Source organism: Poecilia formosa, unplaced genomic scaffold, assembly GCF_000485575.1.
Source record: "Poecilia formosa unplaced genomic scaffold, Poecilia_formosa-5.1.2 Scaffold91, whole genome shotgun sequence".
Taxonomy (NCBI): domain Eukaryota; kingdom Metazoa; phylum Chordata; class Actinopteri; order Cyprinodontiformes; family Poeciliidae; genus Poecilia; species Poecilia formosa.
Window position 1 is genome coordinate 780420 of NW_006800030.1, and position 22376 is coordinate 802795.

The following is a 22376-nucleotide window of genomic DNA, read 5'->3' on the forward strand; positions in this document are numbered from 1 at the left end:
TAAATTATAATTTACAAAATCATGCAAAGTGGGAGGAGGGAACCCTGCACATGGCCAAGACTGACAGCGCTAAGCCCCGCCTCCTGGCTCTAATTGGTTATGTCTTGTTAGCACTGGGAACACTGGGAGAAGGCAGTGGAGCTCCATTTTTTTCACAGATTACTTGTCTCATAATATACTGCCACAACATAGTGACAGTTTCAACAAATATGTAAAAAAAAACATATGTTTTTATAAAAGTTACATACTGCAGCTTTAAACTCACCTCAACTTAAATCTGTTGGCAAAGGAAGGCTGAAGAACCCTGTGAAGAACCCTGACCCGGGTCAGAACCATGTCCAGGCTGTGTAGCAAAGTGAACTGATGCAGATGCTTAGCTTGCTTTAATGCATGGATGAGATGAATCATTTCAGATAAGGTCCAGATGTTGTGCAGCTTGATTTGATCTTATTGTTGACAGATGTATTTCCTGTTACCATTGTTAACACATGGGGATTTTAACCCAACTTGAATCTATTTTAGAAAAGCCCTGGCAAGCTCCCTATTTACCTGCTATATTTTCATCCACAGTCTCCTCCCATCCATATTTGATATGGCTTGGCAATTGTCAAGCTGACTCGAGGCTCATGTGAAAAAATAATTTCATGTCCATAAATAATCTTTGTTGAGTTTTGTTTATGCCCTGCAGTCTGTTGGCTCAGCAACAAGGCAAAAACTTGTGGGTGGTTTGGAAGATATTTATCTCCACCTCTGCTCCAAAATATTGATGTGAGGTCCTGACACGGCCACTCCGCCTCGCTCCTCTCTGAAAGCCACCATTGTATCCCACACAATGGTCTTCTTCAGGGTCCTCTTTGGACACTTCCCTGGACTTTATGCAGGAAAGCCCCCTTTTAGAGAACAAGCTTCATTATTCAGTGTCTGCAGGTTTCTCTGGACAAGCCCAAACAAAGGCCCTTTTAATTGGAGTTTTATTGAGGATTAAACCTTCAGGCCTTATTTTACACATGAGATTTCACAAAGCTTAAGGGAGAGACAGAAGGCTGATCAAGCAGACATTTGCATGCACATCCAGATAAAGGTTTGATGTTCTTGTTCTGCTCCAATGTTCTGCCTAACAGCAACATTTCCTGGCTGCCACAGGAAATAACCCTTAATTAAAGCCACACTGAAGCCTTCTTCATTCTGCTCTGCTCTGCACTTCAACTGTTCCTGGCTCCATTTGCATTCACAGTTTTCATTGTCCTGTGAGTGAAACTTGTTCTGTCAGGATCAGGAAGACCAAAGCTCTCATAGAGTTAAAGAGCCACTAAGCAGCCTTCCCTTCATGCCTTCAGATTATAAAATCGAGATCCAAACTAGTACTTCAATTTCTACATTTACCAGCAGAAGTAAAACCAACTGTTATCTTAATGGTCTTATTGTCTGAAGGAGAAAGCTGGACTGGACTGCATGTGCGAACGGATCAGCGACCAGAAGTATGGAAGAGACAGGAAAAAAAACTAAAAAAATTTCCAACACGCAAGATAATATTTATTAAGAGGAGTGGTGAGATGGTGTGCATTCCTCTGACATTGTGTGGCCATGTTTGCTTTCCTGTTTTTAGTTTCTTATGCCATGTGTGCTGGGAGCAGTAATTGAAAGAAGGTGACAAATTTCACAAAACGACACAGACAATTTCACAGGTTTGAAAAATGAGGGACTTATTATCCAAGCTATAGTTCTGCCTTTATAAAGGAAATGGGTATTTGGAAATACTTTTCTGGCGGAAGATGCTGGTTGCCTCATGCTCCACTTCAGAATACGTCATGCTCCATCAGAACGTCAGAGTCTCCTTGCAGATCAGCCAAGCAGTGCTGGTTGCTGCTCTGCCCCGAGCCCTGATGCTGTCTGGTGGAGAACTGATCTTCAGTGCCAAGCAAAACTTTGTTTTGCAATAAATAAATATTAATTTAAACAATCCAGACTAGTTGGCCTAAAGCTAACTGCTAGTTGGAAAGTGGCCACAACATTTTAACCCTCTATGATATGCAATGTGCCTCAAACTATGCTATGCTAACAAGCCATAGCATTTGTGGCAGACTATGCTGAGGTGAACCAGCTGTAGTGTAGCAGAGAGAAAGGAGGAGGATGTGAGTGGCGTGTACACAGGGTTGACTGACACCACTAAGCCCCTCCCCCTGGCTCTGATTGGTTGTTTTTGACCGGGACTGGTGGATTTCTGCAGATGGCAGTGGTAGCTCAGGGAAGAGGTGTAGATTGATCTTTTCACAGATTATCTGTTTCATAACATTCTGTCACTACATGGTGGCAGTTTTAACAAATATGTGAAAAAGTGCTTTGTGTGTTTTTTTTTTTTTGTTTCTTAGAAAAGTTACTCCACCTTTAAACAGATTCACTCTTAGATGTGACTGAGTAATCCAGTTCCAGGAATGTCCCACGGAGACAAAGGCTTCACATCCGGACCTCTGGGAGGACATGATAGGGCGTGATGCGTACTATATGTGCTGCTGATGAGCAGAAGGCCCTGCTGATGCGAACGAGGTCAAGGCTTTGTGCTGACCCCAGGCTTCTGGGGCTTAAGCGGCACAGGTCGTGTGAATTGTCAGCACTCATCAACACAGTGGGTGAGAACGTGATTGTTCCATCGCAACAACATGCCAACATTTCATGACAAAGTTCATGATTGGCCGCACCGTCAGCGGTGCGCTCATCAGACCTTAGCATGGCCAAGCCTTACATCATTACTGAACTGAACCGGCCCGTTGCTGGTATTCAGGACAACACAGAGAAACAAGGCTTTTTTTTTTTTTTTTTTCTTGGTGTCAAATGAGAAACCACATGTTTTAAAACACCACACCCACAATTCACCTCATGGTTAATTTCTGTCTTCCTCCAGAGTTGCATGTCTTGGAGCCTAAGTACGACATTTTGAAATCTATCCAAAATACATACGATAATGGCTCTGTTATTATGACTCAGGTCATAATAATGCATTATTATGACCAATGTTATGTATGTTTTGTATAACTGAACTAAGATCAAGCAACACTGTTACTTTTACTTTAAACCAAACAGAACCCCAGAAACCTCTGTTATCCCTAAATTGGAAAGTTTGACTAACTTGTCGTCCTCCCTTTGAAACAAGGAGGGTGAGGCTGTGTTATCCTGTGGCATTTATTGGTCACGGTGGATTTATGCACAAAGCTCACAACAGGACTTCAGAGTGAACATTTTATTTCATGGCACAAGCACATGCTCAACTTGTTTCAACACAATATTATGTTTCTGTTTCTATGTGTAGACTTAAACAAATGACTTTATTGATTCTGACATGAGCTTCAGTAATAAGCTTTTTTAAAAAAAAAAAAAAAAACATTATGCTTATGAATCATTGTTGCAGGAAACCCCCTCCCCAAAAAAACATTCTAGATTTGTGTAAGCGTTACATCATGGGTGGTAAAACCTGTAAATCTGAAACAAAATAATATGGCTAATTGCACTTGTGTTAGAACATGATGATCCCAGTTTGAAGTGCAAACATTTAAATGCTCATTTACAATATATAAAGTGGCTATGAAAAGGTTATTGGCATGGTAAAAACTTGATCTTTTTATGAAGAAACAATAACAGATTCATTACATCATCAAATCAAATTGTGAACAAATATAAAAGTAAAGTGTAATTTTTTTTTTCCATTCGTATTAATCAGCACACTCCTCGACATTTCTCTGGTGAAGAAACAGGATGCATGGATAATAATAGAGCATATTCCTGAACAAATGTTTGGTCACAGGATGGGAAAATGATGACATGACTGATACTTAAGCTCTGGAAATCTTTCTCATAAGCCCGTCTGATCGAACAGGCTGAAGTAATATCACCAGCCGAGTTAAATGCCAAAAAGAGAGAAAAAAATAAATTCAAGAATTATTAAAAGAGAAACACTCCAGAATGCATCTGAACTGCCATTGGAAAGTCTGATATCTTAGGTAAATGACAAATACAACCTTTAATAAAAAATATGGAATCAGTACTCTTGGTGGTTGCTTAATGAGTTGTTTTACTGAGCGTTATTTTCCTAACGTTCAGAGGTAGCTGCTTATTAATACGTAATTTCATTATCTGTAAACTTAGCATAACACTTTGGGGTGGTCAACTCAGTCCCATTTATGGACTCCAGTTGTTTAAACTGATCCAGTTTCCTGGAGTCACTTGAGTCAGTTTTTTTTTTGCCAAAAAAGCAGTTGTGGCCTGAGAGGATGATTATGTGATGGGTTGAACACATGAAGAAGAAGTTAAATAAAAGGCAAATCAATACAGTTTTTGTTTAGTTCCCAACAGTCACTGTTAATATTCCTCTTCTGCTCCTGGTGCCATCTGACTGATGGTTGTATGGCTGTTTCCAATGCAGAGATTCAGAGTAAAAAATGTTGTTGAACTGGATCATCGATACAGTGGTGATTTCCACAAATCACTGTCTGCCATCTCCAGACAGAATCCTCTAAGTCTGCGGTTTGTCAGAATAATAATGCATCTTTACACCAAGCAAAGAGCATTCAAACTTTTCTTAGGCAGATCAGCTCAGTGACCTGTCCAGCAGTAGTCTGGATTTCAAACAAACGGAAAGTATGTGGTGGAAACTGAAAAACACGGTAAATGAAAAGGCTCTGCCTTTTTGGTTCATTTCCTCAACACCAAATGATTACATTTCATTTTAATGCATAATGTGAAAAAAGAAACACCAATGAAGCAACATTTTTTTGTTCATTCTTTTTGATAAAAAATGAACGTTCAGCTAGAATCAGAATCGGCTTTTTTTCATAAAGTTTGTGCACCCAAACAAGGACTTTGACTTCGGCTCCACTTTGCTCCCCAGGAAGACAGTAAAAGTGACCACAGAATGGTGGTAGCTGCTGAGCCTGTCACAATAAGCAATTAATCAATCACTTTTATGAGGCAACATGAAATTGATTGCTTCTGATTATTCTGATGATTCATATTTCTTGAAGGGAATTTTTTTTAGAGACTCAATAATCTAATTTATTTAAGGTTTTGAGTTTTTATTGTAGAGTTTATTTCCTTTTTTTATTTATAGATTTTGGTTGTTGTGAGATTCTTTTGTAAAGAACAAAATTTCCTTGAAATTTTGCATTTAGTTCATCCTCAATAATGCAAGGGTGAACTTACATTATTATGCCATTATCATTACATAGTTAAAAATGGTCTCAAAACCACAATGTTATTGTTTATCTCAATAATTTCTGGGGCAATTTATCATCCAGCAAAATTTACTAGAGTGACAGGCGTCCAATATACTAACTACACCAGCTTTGGATCATATATGTTTTTGTTTTGTCTTGTTTTAGGATTTTTTGGACAACAAAATAGAAAAATTAATCAAATATATTCTAAGAAGGATATTTTCTGCCCCAAGTTGTATTCAGTAGTCAGCTGATTGGTAGTAAACCAGGAAAATAATATTGTTTTCAGTTTGTTATTATTATTTATTATCCAAAGCTGTGCAAAAAAAAAAAATAAGAATTGGAAAACTGTATAACAACATGCTTTAGAAGATACGAGGGAAGGCTGTAAAACCTAACTGAGGCCCAAAAAACAGATTTACGTCGAATGATAGGTTCTACATAAGTTCGTACAGATACATACTGAGAATCCTCTAACTGGTTGCCATCCTGGCAAGCCTGGACACAAATTACCTGTGCTCATTCCTCAATGAAGTTCACCTGATATGTAACCTGATTGCCATTGTCCCATGCATACAGAAGCTTATCCTTTGGGTTGTAGTCGATCTGGGTGGTGAAGGAGTACTCATTGGTGAATGGCAAACGTGGGATTGCCTCCGTATTTGTGTGGGTGTCATAGGCATAGTTCACCTCAGCTTCTTTCTGGTTGTACACATCGACAGCGTACAGGACACCGCAGATGATGAAGCAGTTTCCATAAGAGTTCCGCTTGAGGCCTGTTCGGTAGGTCGTTTCCTTTTTCAGGGACAGGTCTCCGGGATCCAGTTTACTGATCACAATCAACTCTTGCTGGTTGTAGTCATAGTCCAGAGATGGGTAGATTACCCACAGGCCACTTTCATCAACTGCAAAGTCGATATCCGAGTGCCCCCTCCACTTCCAGCGGTTGGTGTCCTCGTAGACAACGTCGTGCAGCAGAGTCCACGCTGCCATGTATCGCATCCTCAGATCATACTTAATGATGTTCTTAGTGAAAGCCCTGTTGTAGTAGAAAGCTCCGTTATAAACCACATGGCCAGTCCCGATCCAGTTGTAGGGCAGTTTGTAAAGATTACTCCAACGCCCTAGAACAAATGACAGGACAGGATTAGGTTTTACTCATTCATTACAACACTCAAGCCTCATTTGCCAATGAACACATTCTGCTTTAACATCGTATCATCACCGATGCAATCTGCCTGTGTGACAACCAATAATGTCAATGTTTATGTTATCCCATGACTGGGATTCTGTGATCCAAGAAAAACCAGGGTGTACTTTGGCCTTTTCAGAGAATATTTCTTATCCGCTCTTTAGTCATCTTCCCAGCCCCAGGCATGCTCCCTCCCTGATCGTAATGCATCTCCTGAGGCTGCATGGCCCGCGCTCAGCTATGAATACTTGATCCAAAAGTCTTATCTGCCAACAAAAACACACACTACCAGTCAAACATCTGCACATGCCCACTTAAATCAAATAAAAAGACTATCTTCAAACAGGTGGCAAGTAAAGATCTTCACAGATACTTTATTAACTCTAACCAAACTGCTCTAAAGTTCATTTAACATCTGCAGCTACATCATAAATTCTGATGGCTTATTGAGAAAAGAGGCCTCCCCCTCTGGTTCTGCTTCTGGACATAAAGGGTCTCTACAGGTAAAGGCACTGATGTGCCCCAACAAGTTAACACATTTATGTTCAGTTTAGATAAAAGACAGAAGACAGAGATGTTGATAGAGTTGTTATTGTATCCATGCTAGCTCCCATAAACGGAGCCATCAAATTAAAACCCATTCTTTATGGCTGTTGCTTGGCTTCTAACACTTTCTGTAGGGAGTTGCATCTGCCAAAAAAAATACAATCTGACTGTGAATTTATTCTCTCTGTTTGACTGAATCTGAACAAATCAGGCCTATTTATGGTGGATCAAAGTTCGAAGACAATTTAACCCCATAATATATTTGCAAAGTGTTGAAAGTTGTTAACATCTGAATCAGTGAAAAAAAGTGTGTTTTGCAAAACATAGAGAGGTCTTGATCTCAGCCATGGAAACTGAGAACAATAACATGAAATACAATTTCTACAGGTCTAAAACCAGTCATGCAATAAAACAGACAGTTTAGTCAGTTGTTCATTACTACAAAGGAAATAACAGCCACACAGGCGATACTGGATAAGAGATGCATTATGCTTTACTTACTGTGAGTTGCAAACATGAAGCTTCCCTTGCTAAGCTGATTTTTTTTTCACAGTACCAGACTGTATGTGCACAGGCTTAGCATAACAGTGATCCTGTTTATGCAGGATTTCCCCCCTGAACTAACACACTTTGTACTATAGGTGTCACTTTCTAATCACATCCTATTTCCCATTCTAACCCTCCAATCTCAGGAAGTCCGATGTAGATAAACTGAAGCCTGTGAAGAACAAAAACAATGTGCAGCAGAACCCCTCCACCCCCACTCTTAACCCCACTCTCTCTGGCCCTGCCCCTGAGGCCAACTGGCTCTCTTAATCCTCTTCTGCTGGATTTAGTTCAAAAAGAAAGGCCAAAGCACATGTCAAGGAACAGCAGGAAGCACCGCTACTCACAGAGATACCTAGTCATCCGCACACAGCTGTGAGCTCACCACACCACAGGATGCCTCACATGTAAGTGCATTTAGTAAACCCAATGTCTAAACATATCTAAATCAACAAGTCAAGTCCAACATGTGCAGATCTTCTCCACGCTCCCAGAAACTCTGCAGTTCATTCAGACATAGGAAGGGTAAGCTTTCTCATCTGTGTACTCATCATGTTGCATATCGGTGTCTGTTCAAATTTTTATTAAGTCAAACAGAAATTAGAGCAAATACTACATGCTTTTTCTAAACCTTTGGAAAAATACTGTGTGGAAGGTAAAGACAAAAGTGTTTGGAATGTGTGTCTCCCATTAGGTCTGGCACTAAGAACTTGATGAAAAAGATCTCCATGTCAGCAATCAAACATGGTGGATGTAATGTGATGTTCTTGGTCCTGTTCCATGTCTTGAAATGGCAAAGCTGGTTGTCACTGATGGACCATGAATTCTACTCTGTACCAGAAGATACTGAAGGACAACGTACGTCCATCTATTCTTGACCTGAGTTATGCAGCTGGACATTGCTCCAAAGCACACCAACAAGTCCACCACTGAAAGACTCTTTAAAAAAGATTTTGCAATGCCCTGGTGGTTAAATCTAGATAAAATACTTTGAAATTATCTTAAACTGGCCATTCTTTAAAAGACCTTCAGTCTTGTTGCATGACAAAATATGCAAAAACACCAGAAATCTGTTTGGGATTTTTCATCTTCCATGTCACTGTATATTACCAGTGTTACCAGGGTAACATACATAAAGAGTAGTCATTTATGCATGTTATGCTTTCCTGATTGGTCAACAAAATTGTGGATCACAGTCCACTTGTTCAGTCTTTGGGTAAGTTGTGCAAAAATAACTATCTTACAAATACATAGCTATTGAAATGAATTGATAGAACATAGCGACATCAGCTACTGAAATACCTAAACTTTAATCTTTCCACAAGCTCAAATGTCTGGAATAAAACTGAAACAAAGCTTCAAGTCCAAACACAGGGCTGAACTATATTTTGTAGAGGATAACTATTCATTTTCTCAAAAACACCAGAATGGTGTGTACCTTGTTTGAAGTTGTCCAGGTTACGGAACTCCACCAGGTTGTTGCCATAGTAATAATTAGTCACGTAGATCTTGGAGTCCTTAGCCAAAGGATCCTTCATCCAGGCTCCCTCATTGCGCCCATAGCTGTGTTGTTTCTCCGGTTGCTCAATGGATGCCAGAGTTCCTTCACAGTTGAGGATCTTCCCTGGAAGTAACAAGCAGAAAATTCAACCTGCATGTCTGGGAAAGAATGATTCGCATTAACAGGAGCTTAAATTGATTCCATGCTTCTACATGTCTTGGCAGCTCAGGACTGCACGATGTTCTGCTGCTCAGTTGGGCGGCCTCACTGTCGTGACAGCATGCAGCAAAATACTGATCTTATCACAGGACAGAGTTCAACACATACCTTCTCTGTGGAGGCTGGGCCGACTGTTGTTGTTGGAGTTGTCCAGTACCAGCACAATAGTAGGAGCTGGTCTTTCAGACCGGGGTGTGGTAGTAGTGGGCTCTGAGGTGGTGGACATTGTGGTGGTGGTGGTAGTAGTGGCGGTGGTGGTGGTAGTGGTATCAATGGAAGCTGTAGTGGGGTCAAAGGTCTCAGCCACAGTTCCCTCAACAGGCTCTAGGATAGTTTCAGTCCCTCCATCCTCAGGCTCATTTTCTGTTAGGTGATGGACCGGGTGTGTTTTCACAGAGTGGTCTGAGGTGAAGGAGCAGACGATAAGGGGAATCAGAATAAGAGAGACAATGCCTGGCGGATGACTGCTGTTAGAATGGATAAACACTGCTTTCTTCTTCTCATTGAGCCATTAGGACCAAAGTATCAAGGTCACTGTGGCAACAGAGGTTTTTGCTTTATTATCAAAAATGTGCAAAATAAAAATGTTAACATTTATGAGTGTACTTGTAAGCATATTTATTCCCTCTAGGCAGAGGTTGACTGATACATCAGCCGGCCAATATTTTGTGTCAATATTTGTGTTCATTTCTTGTGTTGACATCGGCCGGTGCGTGCATTTGTTTTTCAGTTCATTAGTGCAGCAGCTATGCCTTGAGGTCACATGACCTCATACAATGCTTCTCCATCCAGGCAGAGAACTGCTGACAATGTTGTAAGACTGAGTGCTGACAACAACCAGAGTAAGTTTTAACATTTTAATACATATTTAGCTCTCTGATTTAGCTGTATCTTTGAAAGTCTTAGTCTCCCTGTGAGCAGTGGAACAGTGGCGTTAAATGTTCTATGTTGTTTGTTATCCATTGTTAGTATGTTTTCCTTGTTTTGTTAAGTGTTTCCTTTTTGTTTAAATTGAGGCTTTTAACATTTGTTGTCATTGTGTCATTTTTATTATATAAATGGAGTAAGAAAAATAAATATCAGCTTCAAGAATTGGCCAGAAAGAATCGTCCACACATGCTGGGGATTGGTTTGACTGATGTCAACATTATCAGTATCGGCACCATTCTTAAAAAGCCTGTCAGTCGATTTCTGTTACCAAGTGTGCAACTGAAAAGTATCTGCTTCTAAGGGCCGCTGCACCACAGGAAGATATTTGATATATGGAGTTTTTCCTAAAGCAAGAAATCGAGGACCAACCTTTTAGATACAGCAACCATCTATGAAGTGGTGGATCTTTCCACTGCACGCATTTGGAAATGTTCATATGCAAAACATAAAATACCTCAAAACAAAGCAGTGGTCAGTAAGTAGTTGGATAAATCCCAGGTCAGAATGGCAAAAGAAAAATGAAAAAAAGAGACTTGTACTTGGCTTGTTGAGGTGAAGAGCAGGAGATGTGGAACAGAACAGCCAGATGGGAAACAACTGAAGCTTGACATGAAGATATCAGATTAAAAATACAGCATTATTACTATTTGTCAACATTAAAAAGCAACTCTCACCAAGCAAAAAGGGCAACAAAATTTGGTTGGAAACAAAAAAAACTGTAAGAGTGGAAATAAAATAGAAAAAAGCCTTTGACTGTTTAAATGTCGACTGAGGTTTAAGATTAATTTTACTAAAAGCTTTTAAGAACTGAGAAATTCTCAAGTAAGAACTGTTGAAATGTTCTATCAGTCAACTCCGGTCTCAATTGCTATTTCTCCTGCTAAAAAGTTGACAGTCTGATGGTAGGGCAACCTTCCACTGGTCCTGAAACTGTTGCATTCCAAGCTGGCCGACAGATGTGTGAGGAAAGTCTTCCTGACACGCATGCTGACACCACATGGACCTGAGGACAGCGAGAAGAAGCTGCTTCTCCTGGAAAGATTTCAAGCAATTAAGCTTTCTTGGTATCAGCAGGTCCTTCATATAGGTTTGGATTGTTCCAGAGATCAGAGGCAGCAGGGCCACAGCAGAAATAAACATGTTTTATGGCTCTAGTTAAACCTGATCTGTTTAAACTGTATCGAGGTCTGACGGTCACCGATTCACTTGGACGTGTTGCACAGAGAAAGCAAAGTGTCCTCAGCAGCAGAATGCTTTGAGGTTATATAACAGATAACATCATTTAATTGTTGATTGATGGGACAGATATCTGTGTTCAATAAAGCCACACAAGGGACATAAAAAACATGCTGCGTTAGAACAGATCAAACACTCTTAAATGAAGCTTGATATTATAATAAGGTACAGTAAGCATTTATAATTGAGTCATTTTTTGCACGATTTGTACCACATGTCCAACATTCTAGTTGCATGACAATACTGAATTATAAAAGTAGAATGAAGTATTGTATTTATTATAAACATATTGAAGATAATGCAGTAATATTGTCTCTGAAACCACATGATGTGCTGTTAGAACACCCACTTCAAAAGAGAGTCACTAAACAGAAAAGAAATAAAGGTTTTTCATTTTGGTCTCTTTTGTTTAAAACAGATTTCTGTACTGTCACAGAACGACTTTTGGGATGTGATATGTCAGGCCTGCATTATATCAGGTCAACATATACAGTGCTTATAAAAAAGATATTCATCCCGTGAATGTTTTACCCTTTTATTTATTTTAAAAATCAATTGGGATCAATAAAATTAGCCATTTTACAAAAAAAAACTTCAAAGTGAATACTGAGTTCTACAAAATGACAATTTTCCCTGTTTTTCCATAAAGTAAGTGATTTTATAATTTGGTACCCCATTTAAAATGACTGGCCTAATTCAACACAGGTCCAGCCAATAGATAGTTTCTCAGTGAGTTGAATGGAGATCAGAGTTTAGATTTGTTGCCCAAGCCCGACCTGAACCCGACCCAAAAATCGGGCCGGGTCAAAATTATTGATCTGGGTTTTCTATTCGTTTCTTTCTGTAGCATTAATTTTTTTGGATTTAATAAGAAGCTGCAGTCTGACATGTTTGTACTGTGCTGATAGACATTAAAAATGAAGAGAGAATTTTCTAGAACAAGATGATATTTGGCTATAGACACTCCTCAGTTTTTCATGTTTTTATATTTATGAAGGTTTAAGGAAGTAATTTTGTTTTAAATGTTAGTTTAGAAACGTCCCTCTCCATTCATTTCCTATAGACGTTGTGCGATGAGGCGACAGTCGCTTGTCCTCATCCAGCTGAGCGACCGCCATAATTAAAAAGCAAATAAATAAAAAGTTAAAAATGTTCAACTTTGTTTCTGTCTGCAGTCACAGAGAACTGTGTCGTTCGTCGCTCACTGTCTGTCGAGCCGATAACAGTGTGAACTACACAACCATCCACAGGAGAGAGGCTTTTGATTAATCTATATTATGTAATGTTAACACTTTAACATCTTCAGAATAACTACATGCATTGATGCGTTAATATTGACAGCCCTATTATATATAGGCAGACAGGGACACAGGAGAGTGACCTTTCTCCTTCCATTTAAAAAGGTGTCACCCTCTGCCCCCGTATTTGAAATGGGATTTTTGCCCCTGACTATATGTGATGAAAGTCTAGATTTGTAACTGCCTTTTCTAGCTGATTTAAGGGTCACTGCATCCTGCTTCAGCAGAAGCAACAGGTGCAGATGTTTGACAAGGGTGGTTGGGCTCTGTCAGATTCACATACATGGCAGAACATAGCTTCTGACAGCTCTATGCTGTGAAAACGCAGCAGCCCTAATCACCCCTCTTCAGTCCTGTAGAGGATTCAGGAAACGGTTTCTCTTAGATGTGAGGGTCCTTCTGCCTCACTGAGGGGAGCAGAGCTGAGGCTTGTCATGAACATGGCAGCTCTGCATTCAGACTGTCCTCTATGGCTTCCATCTCTACTGCTGATGTAGAAAAGCTTTGATTTCCTGCTAATAGAAACCCCAAGGCCAGAGCAGATAAAGAGCTGCACAGTGTCGTTTTCTATAATCATTCCTTTCGCTTCAAATTTTAGAAAATGAACGAAACAATGAGAGCCTTATCCTGCAGTTATTTAAAGATTGTTCTGGGAACACTCCTACTGTCCCAGTAAATACTGACCCTACTTGCCTGGTGCTCTCTGATTCAGAGTCATGTGGGCTCAGAGACTAATGAGTGTGGATCAGACCCAGACCACACTCACTGCAGATGGCTAAACATATTTACCTCACATTGACTTGCTCATCATGAATGTTGACTGGAGAGTACACAGTTTGCTTAGATCAAGCTTAAAACTCGTACCTCCTCTTTGGTCATCTTGGTTGGTCTTGGAGGCCTTGTAGTATGTGATGCTCCTCACCACGCCAGGCTGCTGGCCACCCACCTTCGTTTTTGGAGTCGGGTCAGGCTTAGCCGGTTTCCCAGGCTTTATGACCTCTTTCTTGGGCTTGACTGGTTTTTCTTTGGGTGCCTTTGGGGGCGTTTTGGCAGCAGGGGTCTTTTTGTTTGCTACCTTTCCTGGAGGCTTGACTTTCTCATCATGAGTGTCCTGTGAAGACATCATAGGTTTGGCAACAGAGGCTTAAGTGCTTCTTATGGAATGGTTTGATTTGTGGTGTATTTTTAAGGTCTGGGCTAACTTCTATAAAAATATAATAAAAAGTCTTTGTTCATGATGTAAACTATTACAGGTAAAGCTAAAAAAATGTGAATATTTGAAAATGTATATTTTTTGTCATGCATTTAGAAAAGTGAACTCACATAGGTTATTTATACACAAAGTCAAAAATGAATATTAATTTCATGATTATGGCTTGCAGAGAATGAAAACCCAGCGATCTTTGTCTTAGAAAATTACATTATTACTCGTTACATTTTGAGCTTAATAGCATCTGTTACTGCGTTAACAGTGACGGCCCTGATTTTAAACATAAATCTCAAACTTATTTGTATGAACTCAGTACTTGTTTGGGGCTTCTGTAGCATAAATCACTGCATCTCGTTATTCTGGCTTTTACCAAATTAAATTAATTAGAAATATAAACTGACCTAAAATAAAAAGCTCACTGTGTGTTTTCAAGGGAACATATCATGCAAAATCCACTATTTTGAATACTTTGAGAGTCTAGGAGCTTTTACATTCATATTCTCTCCAGGTGCTGGATATCTTTATATTCTTTTTGGACTATATTTTTCAGTCAGTTCATTTTTCTCTATTCCCTATAAATAGAGATTCCCTATTTTCTTGGGTATGATGTAATCACATTTGCTGCGGAACTGCTAAACAACGTCACGACTTCCAGCTAATCGGGTTTGTGAAGCCGCCGTTTTTTTTCCTCACAGCCATTTTGTAGTCCAAGTTCAGATATATCGAAATTGCAAGTAGACAAGTCAAAATGTTTGATTCTGGTTTGTGTTAATGCATAAGAGTCCTTACATCAGAGCCTCTTCAAAATGGTTAATTTAGATTTTTCTCAGGGATGTACCCACATCAGTTTTTGGAGCACAGATTCAGCAACCTCAGTCACTTTTCTCTCTTCTGAAACGAGGGACACAGCAAAACGACAAGCTCCAAATAATAATGATTTACATGTTAAAAAGAAGGATTTAAAAGTATGATATATCCACACTGTAAAAAAAGTAAGAAAGAAAGAAAAAGAAAAAAAAAAAACATCTGTAATTTTCAGTAAAATTCTGGCAGCTTTTTATTGTATAAATTTTATTGTATAAATATGGATTTTAACATATTTATATGGGAACATTTTGGTAACCATAGCTAGCGGTATTTTACAGTTAATTAGAGACTTTTGTTTTTTGCAGTGCACTTTAATATCACAGTAAGAGTTATGAAGTGCTTTTGGTACCGTAAATGTAAATATCTGGTTGTTCCAGCACAACCTAAGTGTATCACAGCCATTAATAATATATTAGTGCTGATTACTTTTCATTGAACTCATATTTCTGTATTAAAAATGTTTTTTAATTGGTGTGATGTAATATTGTAATCTTTAATGTCATGTTTTCAGCTGCATGCAAAAAACATCATGATTTACATAAAAAAGGCTTGAAAAGTGTGTGTGAAATTAATCTGAGTTTTTTAAATAAATGAACTTTTTCCATATGATTCTAGTTCATTGAATCTGACTGCAACTTTGCCATTTGCTATTGTGAGATAATGTATTTATTTTAAATATCTTTTATGTAATTTTGCCTTTATTTAAAATAAATGATTAAAACTGTGTTTTACAGTCTCTACTCTCTCATTCACACAGTGTGACATCACCTATACTCCTATAAAAAGAACTGACATAGATGTTGTTTGCAGTTCTTAGAGATCATTTGAAATCAGACAAAATTTATTCTGATCCTTTCAGCGGTGCATCACTATTCTGGTATGGTGTTTCAGGAAAAACAACTTACCAACTAGTCCAAATGTTAGTTTTTATCAGCTTCCTTGTAAATTAATTAAAGTTTGCAGCACTGCACAATTGTTCCATTTTATGTTGTTAGTCCTAAGTGGTCCTAAGTGGAGCATATGGTGTCTATTTCTTATTGATCCTCCCAACAACAAACCCAGATGTCTCAGAGCTCTGAGAAGTTGATACTGAGTTTAGAAAAAGCTACCTTCAGCCATGTTTTATTAAAAATAAAGCTCACAGTGACCCATCAGAACGCACTCACTGGGTTCTGATGACCATCAACGGCTCCTAAAGCTTCACTCGTCTCAGGGGAACTACTAGTACCAACTCTAGGTTTAGGGTACGGTTCTATCACATGTCTGAAAACAACAAAACTGACTTTATCCCAGATTTCTGGAATGTGTTAAAGGACTTTAATGTCAAAAAATGATGTAAATTAACTAAATGTCTGATGACTGAAATGGATTTTACAAAGCAATCTGAAGCTTGTGTTTTTACTCTGCGAGGGCCCTTAGATTTCAGTGGTGTGGAAAACATGTGGAATTTAATAAACAAAATAGAATCCACGATAAAATGTGGAATTTCACAGAATTTGCTGATATCAGTGAGAAGTGAAGGACATCCGGTAATATCTGTTGCTGTTACTTGGTTAGGCCGGGGTCTCCTCTCCTCTCCACACAGATGGAATGAACTGGTCAGCCATGGACAAAAACTCTTCCCAAAAAAATAAAATCATAACTCAAAGCTTAGAGCAGGGTTCCGGGCCAGAAAGTTTTATGAAATACAAGTAAACTTCTCTGTACATTTCGTTAGCACAAGGTTGACTGGAGGTGCAACAATATCACAATTATTAAGAAACACAGAAGAGAAGAAACTAATTTCAGCCTGTCACGTCTGCCAACTGTTGAACATTTAAATAAATGAGTGGAAGTGAAAGTTGGAGGTGATTATTTCTCCATCTCCCAAATCCTGATTGCTATGGAAGTGAGCACAAGCTTTTACGTTTTAGTTTGCTTTTTTTTGTGTTCAGTTCAATTCTAAAGCATTTTTAAAGGGAGATTTTCTTTCATCTTCAAAATGAGATTTTTAGTTTAGCTCATAAAGTTTGAGGTCATAAAAAATGAGGGGAAATACTTCTTGACTCCTTGTAAAGCCAATGTTCAGTGTTTTGTGTTTGTGAAAAAGAAAACAAAATAAATGTGTACCTCTGGCTATTGACTTGTTATAATGTTTTCATTCACACCATACTTCTGTGCTTTTTGGAGTTAATAGATTTGACTAAAACTGAAACAACGGAATTCAGAATAATAAAAACAGAACAAGTGGAATTTGGGAGAACGTCTGCACTAACAAATGTGTCCAAGTGTCAGAACTGATAATGGACACATTACTGTTTTTGCATTATCACCTAATATTTAGACACATTCCGTCTACTTCCTGTGTTACCAACCTGTGCTTTGCTCTCAGACGCGTCCTTTTGCAGCAGCTGCAGGCTGAGCGAGGAGATCTCCTTCTTGATGCTCATCATGATGTTGGAGTAGTTCTCATATTTTTTAAACTGGTTGGTCAGGCTCGTCATGCTGTCCCGTACATATTCATTCTCTCGTGTAAGGTTTGTTTTGATGGTCTGTAAGACAGCAGGGAGTAAATGGACATGCAGCAATATAATGCTGCACTGTGTGTGAGTGTGTCAAGTTCCCAACCTCTTCCAGGGTGTTCATCTGAGAGACCACCTTGTTGATATAGGAGTGGACCTTCAGTAGATCCATACTGTACAGGGTTCCCTCCAGGAGGTCCACCATCGACTGGAGCTGCACATTCAAACCAGAAAAACAGAAGGCCGTCCGTCATCCACCATCAGCTAAACCCAGGCCTGGCAGCTCTATGTGCCTGGAAGTCTTCATTTTCTGCCTAAATTCATATTAATGCACTGAGAAAACCTGAAGCGGAAGAGCTGAAGATGGTTTTTCTGTGTTGATGCTTGTTGACTGTCCATTTGTCTTAATTTCATTTCATGTCTGAAAGAATTCTATCAGTGGCAGCAGGACACAATCACATTCCTTCCAGTTCTGTAAAAATGATCTCCCACCTTCCACATTTCTTCTCTTTTTACTCTTTTTTCACTGATCAGAACAAGTTCCACTTAGCTTCACTGATGAAACCTTTCAATAGAATCCTTGGACTTTAACAGTGCATAGCCATACAGAACTGTAATATTACCATAGATCATTCTGGGGATTTCATGTTTTATACCCTGCAGGATTTTCTGGTTTGCTGTGTGAAGAAGACACAAAGCTGAATTAGTTGAAACTAATTAACATACATCAAAATACCCCAGAACTAAATCTGGATATTCATAATTCATACTGAACATTGACATCATTTTATTGGTTCTATGTTTTTCTGTTTTTACTTCTAGTAGTTTTAGCTTCATAATTGTATATTTTCCTAAATGTTTATTCAATGTGAGTTTATTGAATAAAATGTTTTAACTATAAAGTTTAATTTTTCCATTAATAAAAGTTTCATATTTGAGAGAAGTTGTTTGTGTTAACGCCAGTGCTGGATTTATGCATAGGTTTTATAATAATTATCCGTTATTATAAAACCTAGCCTCTCATCAGGCGGGTTATGAGTTTATTATTTCGACTCAGTGTTTCTTTTAATCTAAATTACTTGTTTATTAAGAATTTCCTTAAAAAAATATTATAATTATTCATAGCCAAACTTGACACCTTTCTAAAAGATTTTAATGTAATTAAAAGTAAAAACAGAAGAAATGGGTAAGAAGGCATCACCATAGTGGTCTCCAGATTAAATCTTGATATTTTCTCATTTGTAGGATTTTATTTGCATTCAACAAGCATCCTATAATAACTGATTTCTTTGCTTTTTCTATACTTTTCCCAACTCTATCCTTCCTTGTTTTGTGTTCCAGCAAATACTTTCCCCTGACCTTGGATGGATAACCTGTTGATAGTGAAACAAAGTGATGCAAGACAACACATTAACATTCCTCTGTGTGTAGAGACATTATTGCTCTGTGTCCAACAAGTAATTAATGGACTTTGACTATCTTCCTCTAGATACTAGTTTTTCTTTTAATAGTGCAGATTTTCAACCCTTTATTAAAAAATAAAGGAATAACAATCTCCATCTTCTCAAGCTTTAAAAGTAAAACAAAAGAATGTAGACAAAAAGTGATGTCCCACCAGTAGGTTGTTAGATATGCTACTATCCATAGCATTTTATAACAACTGAAGGTAACATAGTCATTTGATTATGTTAATATATGCCTGGATATCACCATACTGCCCCTTTAACAAAGCATTTTGTCCACACATGTGCTGCTCTCTGGATCCTCTTTGCTTTACATCCTTTGTAAACCCAGTAGATCTTCTGAAATACTCAGATGAGCCCATCTCACACAAGCAATCATCCTTCATTCATGGTCACTTGATTCTCCTTAGTTCAGCATTCTCAGTTTGAACTCCTCCAAGTTGTCTTCACCATGTCCAGATACCTAAACTGGTTGATTGACTGAAAAACGTATCATGATATAAGTCTTTCATACTGGTTGATATTGAAAATTACTGATTGTTTTTTTGTTTTAAATATCTGAGATACTGAAACCTGAAACTGCTGCTGCACACATTACTCAATAGGCTGTTGCTACGTAACCAACAAGTGAGTGAGTTAATTGATGCTAGCTTAGCTGGCTGTAAGAGGTTGAGTGGCTTTATCAGCACCTTTCCTCTCCCTACAACTCCTGGAATGCTGCACAGATCAGAGTTCAATGAAATTACTGAATATTTTGAATATTGAATATTTTATCAGATGTATTATCTATGGACATTGATTATGTGTCTCAAAGGAGGAGTTCAAACTGAGAATGCTGAACTAAGGAGAATCATGTGTCTACCGTGATATGTATTGTTATTGATTCATTGCCCAGCCCGACTCCACCATCCTCACCTTTAATAACTCTGGGGCCTGTTTCTTCAGCTTCTCCATCTTCCACTCGTTCTCACAGGGGTTGAGTGAGGATGGCGGAGCCGTGCAGGAGCACTTACAGTCTGATCCCGAGCTGACCGTCTCCACTGTATAGAAGTCCTCCACGCGCACGCTGCCGCTGCGCAGCCGCAGGCAGGCATCCTTACTCAGAGGCCGCATGATGCACTTACAGCGGCAGTCGGAGCCCTCTGATGTCATCCTGACAGGCTCAGTGTCCCCAAAGATCTGAAAGACACAAAGCAACATTCTATGTTAGGGTAATAACCTAATAGGGCCTAACCTGCCAATACCATTTTTTGTGTGAAATGTTGCTACATGTGGCAATACAGTTGCTGAGTTGGCAACAGTGGGGTGACTATTGTTAAGGAGTCACACAATATCTGCAAATGTACAGATACGACCTGGTGGGCTGGTCTGTCAGTCAAATCTCTCTCACTGCAGAGCAGAAGAGGACAGTGGCTGATTTTAGATCTTTGCTGAGATAGACTGCATTGGTGGAAAAGATCAACTTCACATGTAAGCATCAACCAATCCCTGATCTCTCAAAATTAAAGTAATCAATTTTGAGAGATCAGAAAATCCAAACTCTCAGTTTGGATTTTATTTATCTTCACCATTTAATCATGGTGTGGAAAAGTCTCCTCGCAGTTTAAATAGTTATGTTTACTGAGGGTATAAATTAAAGTGTTCTGTTCCTTCCTGCAAGGAAGACCTGAGGTGCCTTTTCCAGTCATCTGAAACAGAGGAAGGAAAGTGATTCTGAAAAATAAACTCATGCTTCCTCTCTTTTGAATGTAAGCTGGTGTGACTCAGACGAAATCCTCTGAGAAATACATAATTCAGTCAGCCGCCTCAACAGCTGGCGTTTGCCTGCCATGGTTGATGACAGACTCCTTGGTTCACCTAATAAACAGGAGGCAAGGCATGGCAGTCTGAACAGGGCATTCCACACATTTCCTATGTCAGGCACACCGCCTTACATAAAGTGAAGATCGCTCTCACACAAGAATTCAGCCAGACAGATTTATTGTAAAGTCTAAAAAATGCTCATGTTGGGTTGGTGTTACGGTCACTGACCTCTAGGGGCTCTCTTTCTGAGAGCCCTGTGTTTTTCTGTTTCAGTTCTGCCTGATAGCTGCAGGTGAAGTGTGTTGGGGCTCGTCAGCCGCCCTATATAAGCAGCAAGCTGGAGATGCCAGATCCCCTCGTTTTGTTTGATCTGTGATCCTGTGTAGGACCTGATTGTGTGTTTGAACTGAGCTTGCTGTGAGCATCTTTGTGAACAATTGTTCAAGAAGTGTTTTTGTTCAGAGGTGGAAGCTGGTAGGGGTTCTCTGCCATTTTTGTTGTAACCTGTTTTCTCCTGTTTTTGGTTAGTAAGGGAGTTTAGGTTTTGTATTTTCTTTTAGTTCTTCTTTAGCAAGTGGTTGTTTTATTTTATAGTTATAAGGGGGTGTTTTATTATTTTGGCCTTGGAGACCCTGAAACATTAAGCTCCCCTATGTTTTTTTTATGTCTCCTGTAGTTGTTGTTTTATCAGGATTGTAAAATAAATTATACTTTTTTTTTTTTACTCAACTGTTCGGATTACTTTTTATTTTTATATTAAAGCCCAGTGCCAGAATTTATTTTAGGGTGGGGTTGTAACAGTTGGTTATAGTTCTGCTGAAAAATTCTCCAACTGATCTAAAACCACCTGAATGGATTCACAGCCCTTCCAGCTTCAACTTCAATGTGTTTTGAGTCATCGAGCTTCCAGTTGATAAGCCCAGCATCAAAACATTTTTTCTTTTTTTATTTTATCAGAAATACAATATCTAAACACAGGATTATTTCAAGATAAACCATCCGATTCTAACACAGTAGGAAATGGCATGATGTCGTGATCCTGTTGCGGACGCAACACTAGAATATGGTGAATGTCTTGAATCTCTATTTTGACTTATTAAAGTTGCAGTTTGTAACTTTTACAAAAATTTTCTTTTACATATTTGTTGAAACTGTCACCATGTGGTGACAGGATCTATTATGAGAATCTGAGGGCTCCAAAGTGATGTACACTACATTTAGTCATTCACAAACGGATGGTGGTGAACTACTGGATTGTAGCCACAACTGCCCTGGGGCATTCTGACAGAAACAAGGCTGCCACCAGGTCCTCTGGTCCCCAGCAGGCAAGGTGGCTGAAGTGTCCTGAAGTGCCCAAGGACACAAAGACTGAGATGAACAGAGCAAGGGTTCGAACCATCAACCCAGCGATTACATGTACTCCTTCCTCCTGAGCCGGGTCAGCCCAGAATAGGGGTATAACATAACATTTGATAATCTAAATTTGATCTGACTGGAAATGATCCTACTGGTGTTAATTACTGTGTGACTGAGAAGACTTGGCTGCAGAGTAACGGCTCATGGGACCCAAGCTGGCTGAGACGGTCATCCCACTCGGAGAGATTTATGCTCCCGGATCAACTGCAGGACAGATGCACATGTGCCATGAGCTCACAGATCATTTTTATTAATGAGCTGTGTTCTTTCAACTGTCTTCCTTAATAAAACACAACATAAGAAGATATATTGGACATTCCAAAAATTGCATGTATCAAATTTTAGCCTAATGTGATAACTGCAAACAATTTATAAACGACCTTTCTTAAGACGCGGGAAATTAGCATTCTGTCATATTTTGGATAGTTTCATCTGGAAATTTAC

The 22376-nt window shown here is 39.0% G+C and overlaps 1 protein-coding gene and 1 long non-coding RNA gene across 2 annotated transcripts in view; one reads left to right on the forward strand and one right to left on the reverse strand.

The window, feature by feature from the left end:
- Positions 1-13268, forward strand: part of LOC107836845 (uncharacterized) — a 26068-nt gene extending 12800 nt beyond the window's left edge. The window contains exon 3 of the long non-coding RNA XR_001662814.1: positions 12591-13268. This is a non-coding gene — a long non-coding RNA (uncharacterized LOC107836845). The remainder of the gene's footprint in view (positions 1-12590) is intronic.
- The window catches only part of olfml2a (olfactomedin-like 2A), a 27014-nt gene continuing 7862 nt past the window's right edge, over positions 3225-22376 (reverse strand). Inside the window, exons 2-8 of the mRNA XM_007557747.2 lie at positions 19629-19892; positions 17357-17464; positions 17104-17280; positions 13537-13783; positions 9317-9610; positions 8927-9112; positions 3225-6328 (exon numbers count right to left, since the gene is read on the reverse strand). Coding sequence (XP_007557809.1) covers positions 5724-6328; positions 8927-9112; positions 9317-9610; positions 13537-13783; positions 17104-17280; positions 17357-17464; positions 19629-19892 — 1881 coding nt within the window. The 3' untranslated portion in view covers positions 3225-5723. The remainder of the gene's footprint in view (positions 6329-8926; positions 9113-9316; positions 9611-13536; positions 13784-17103; positions 17281-17356; positions 17465-19628; positions 19893-22376) is intronic.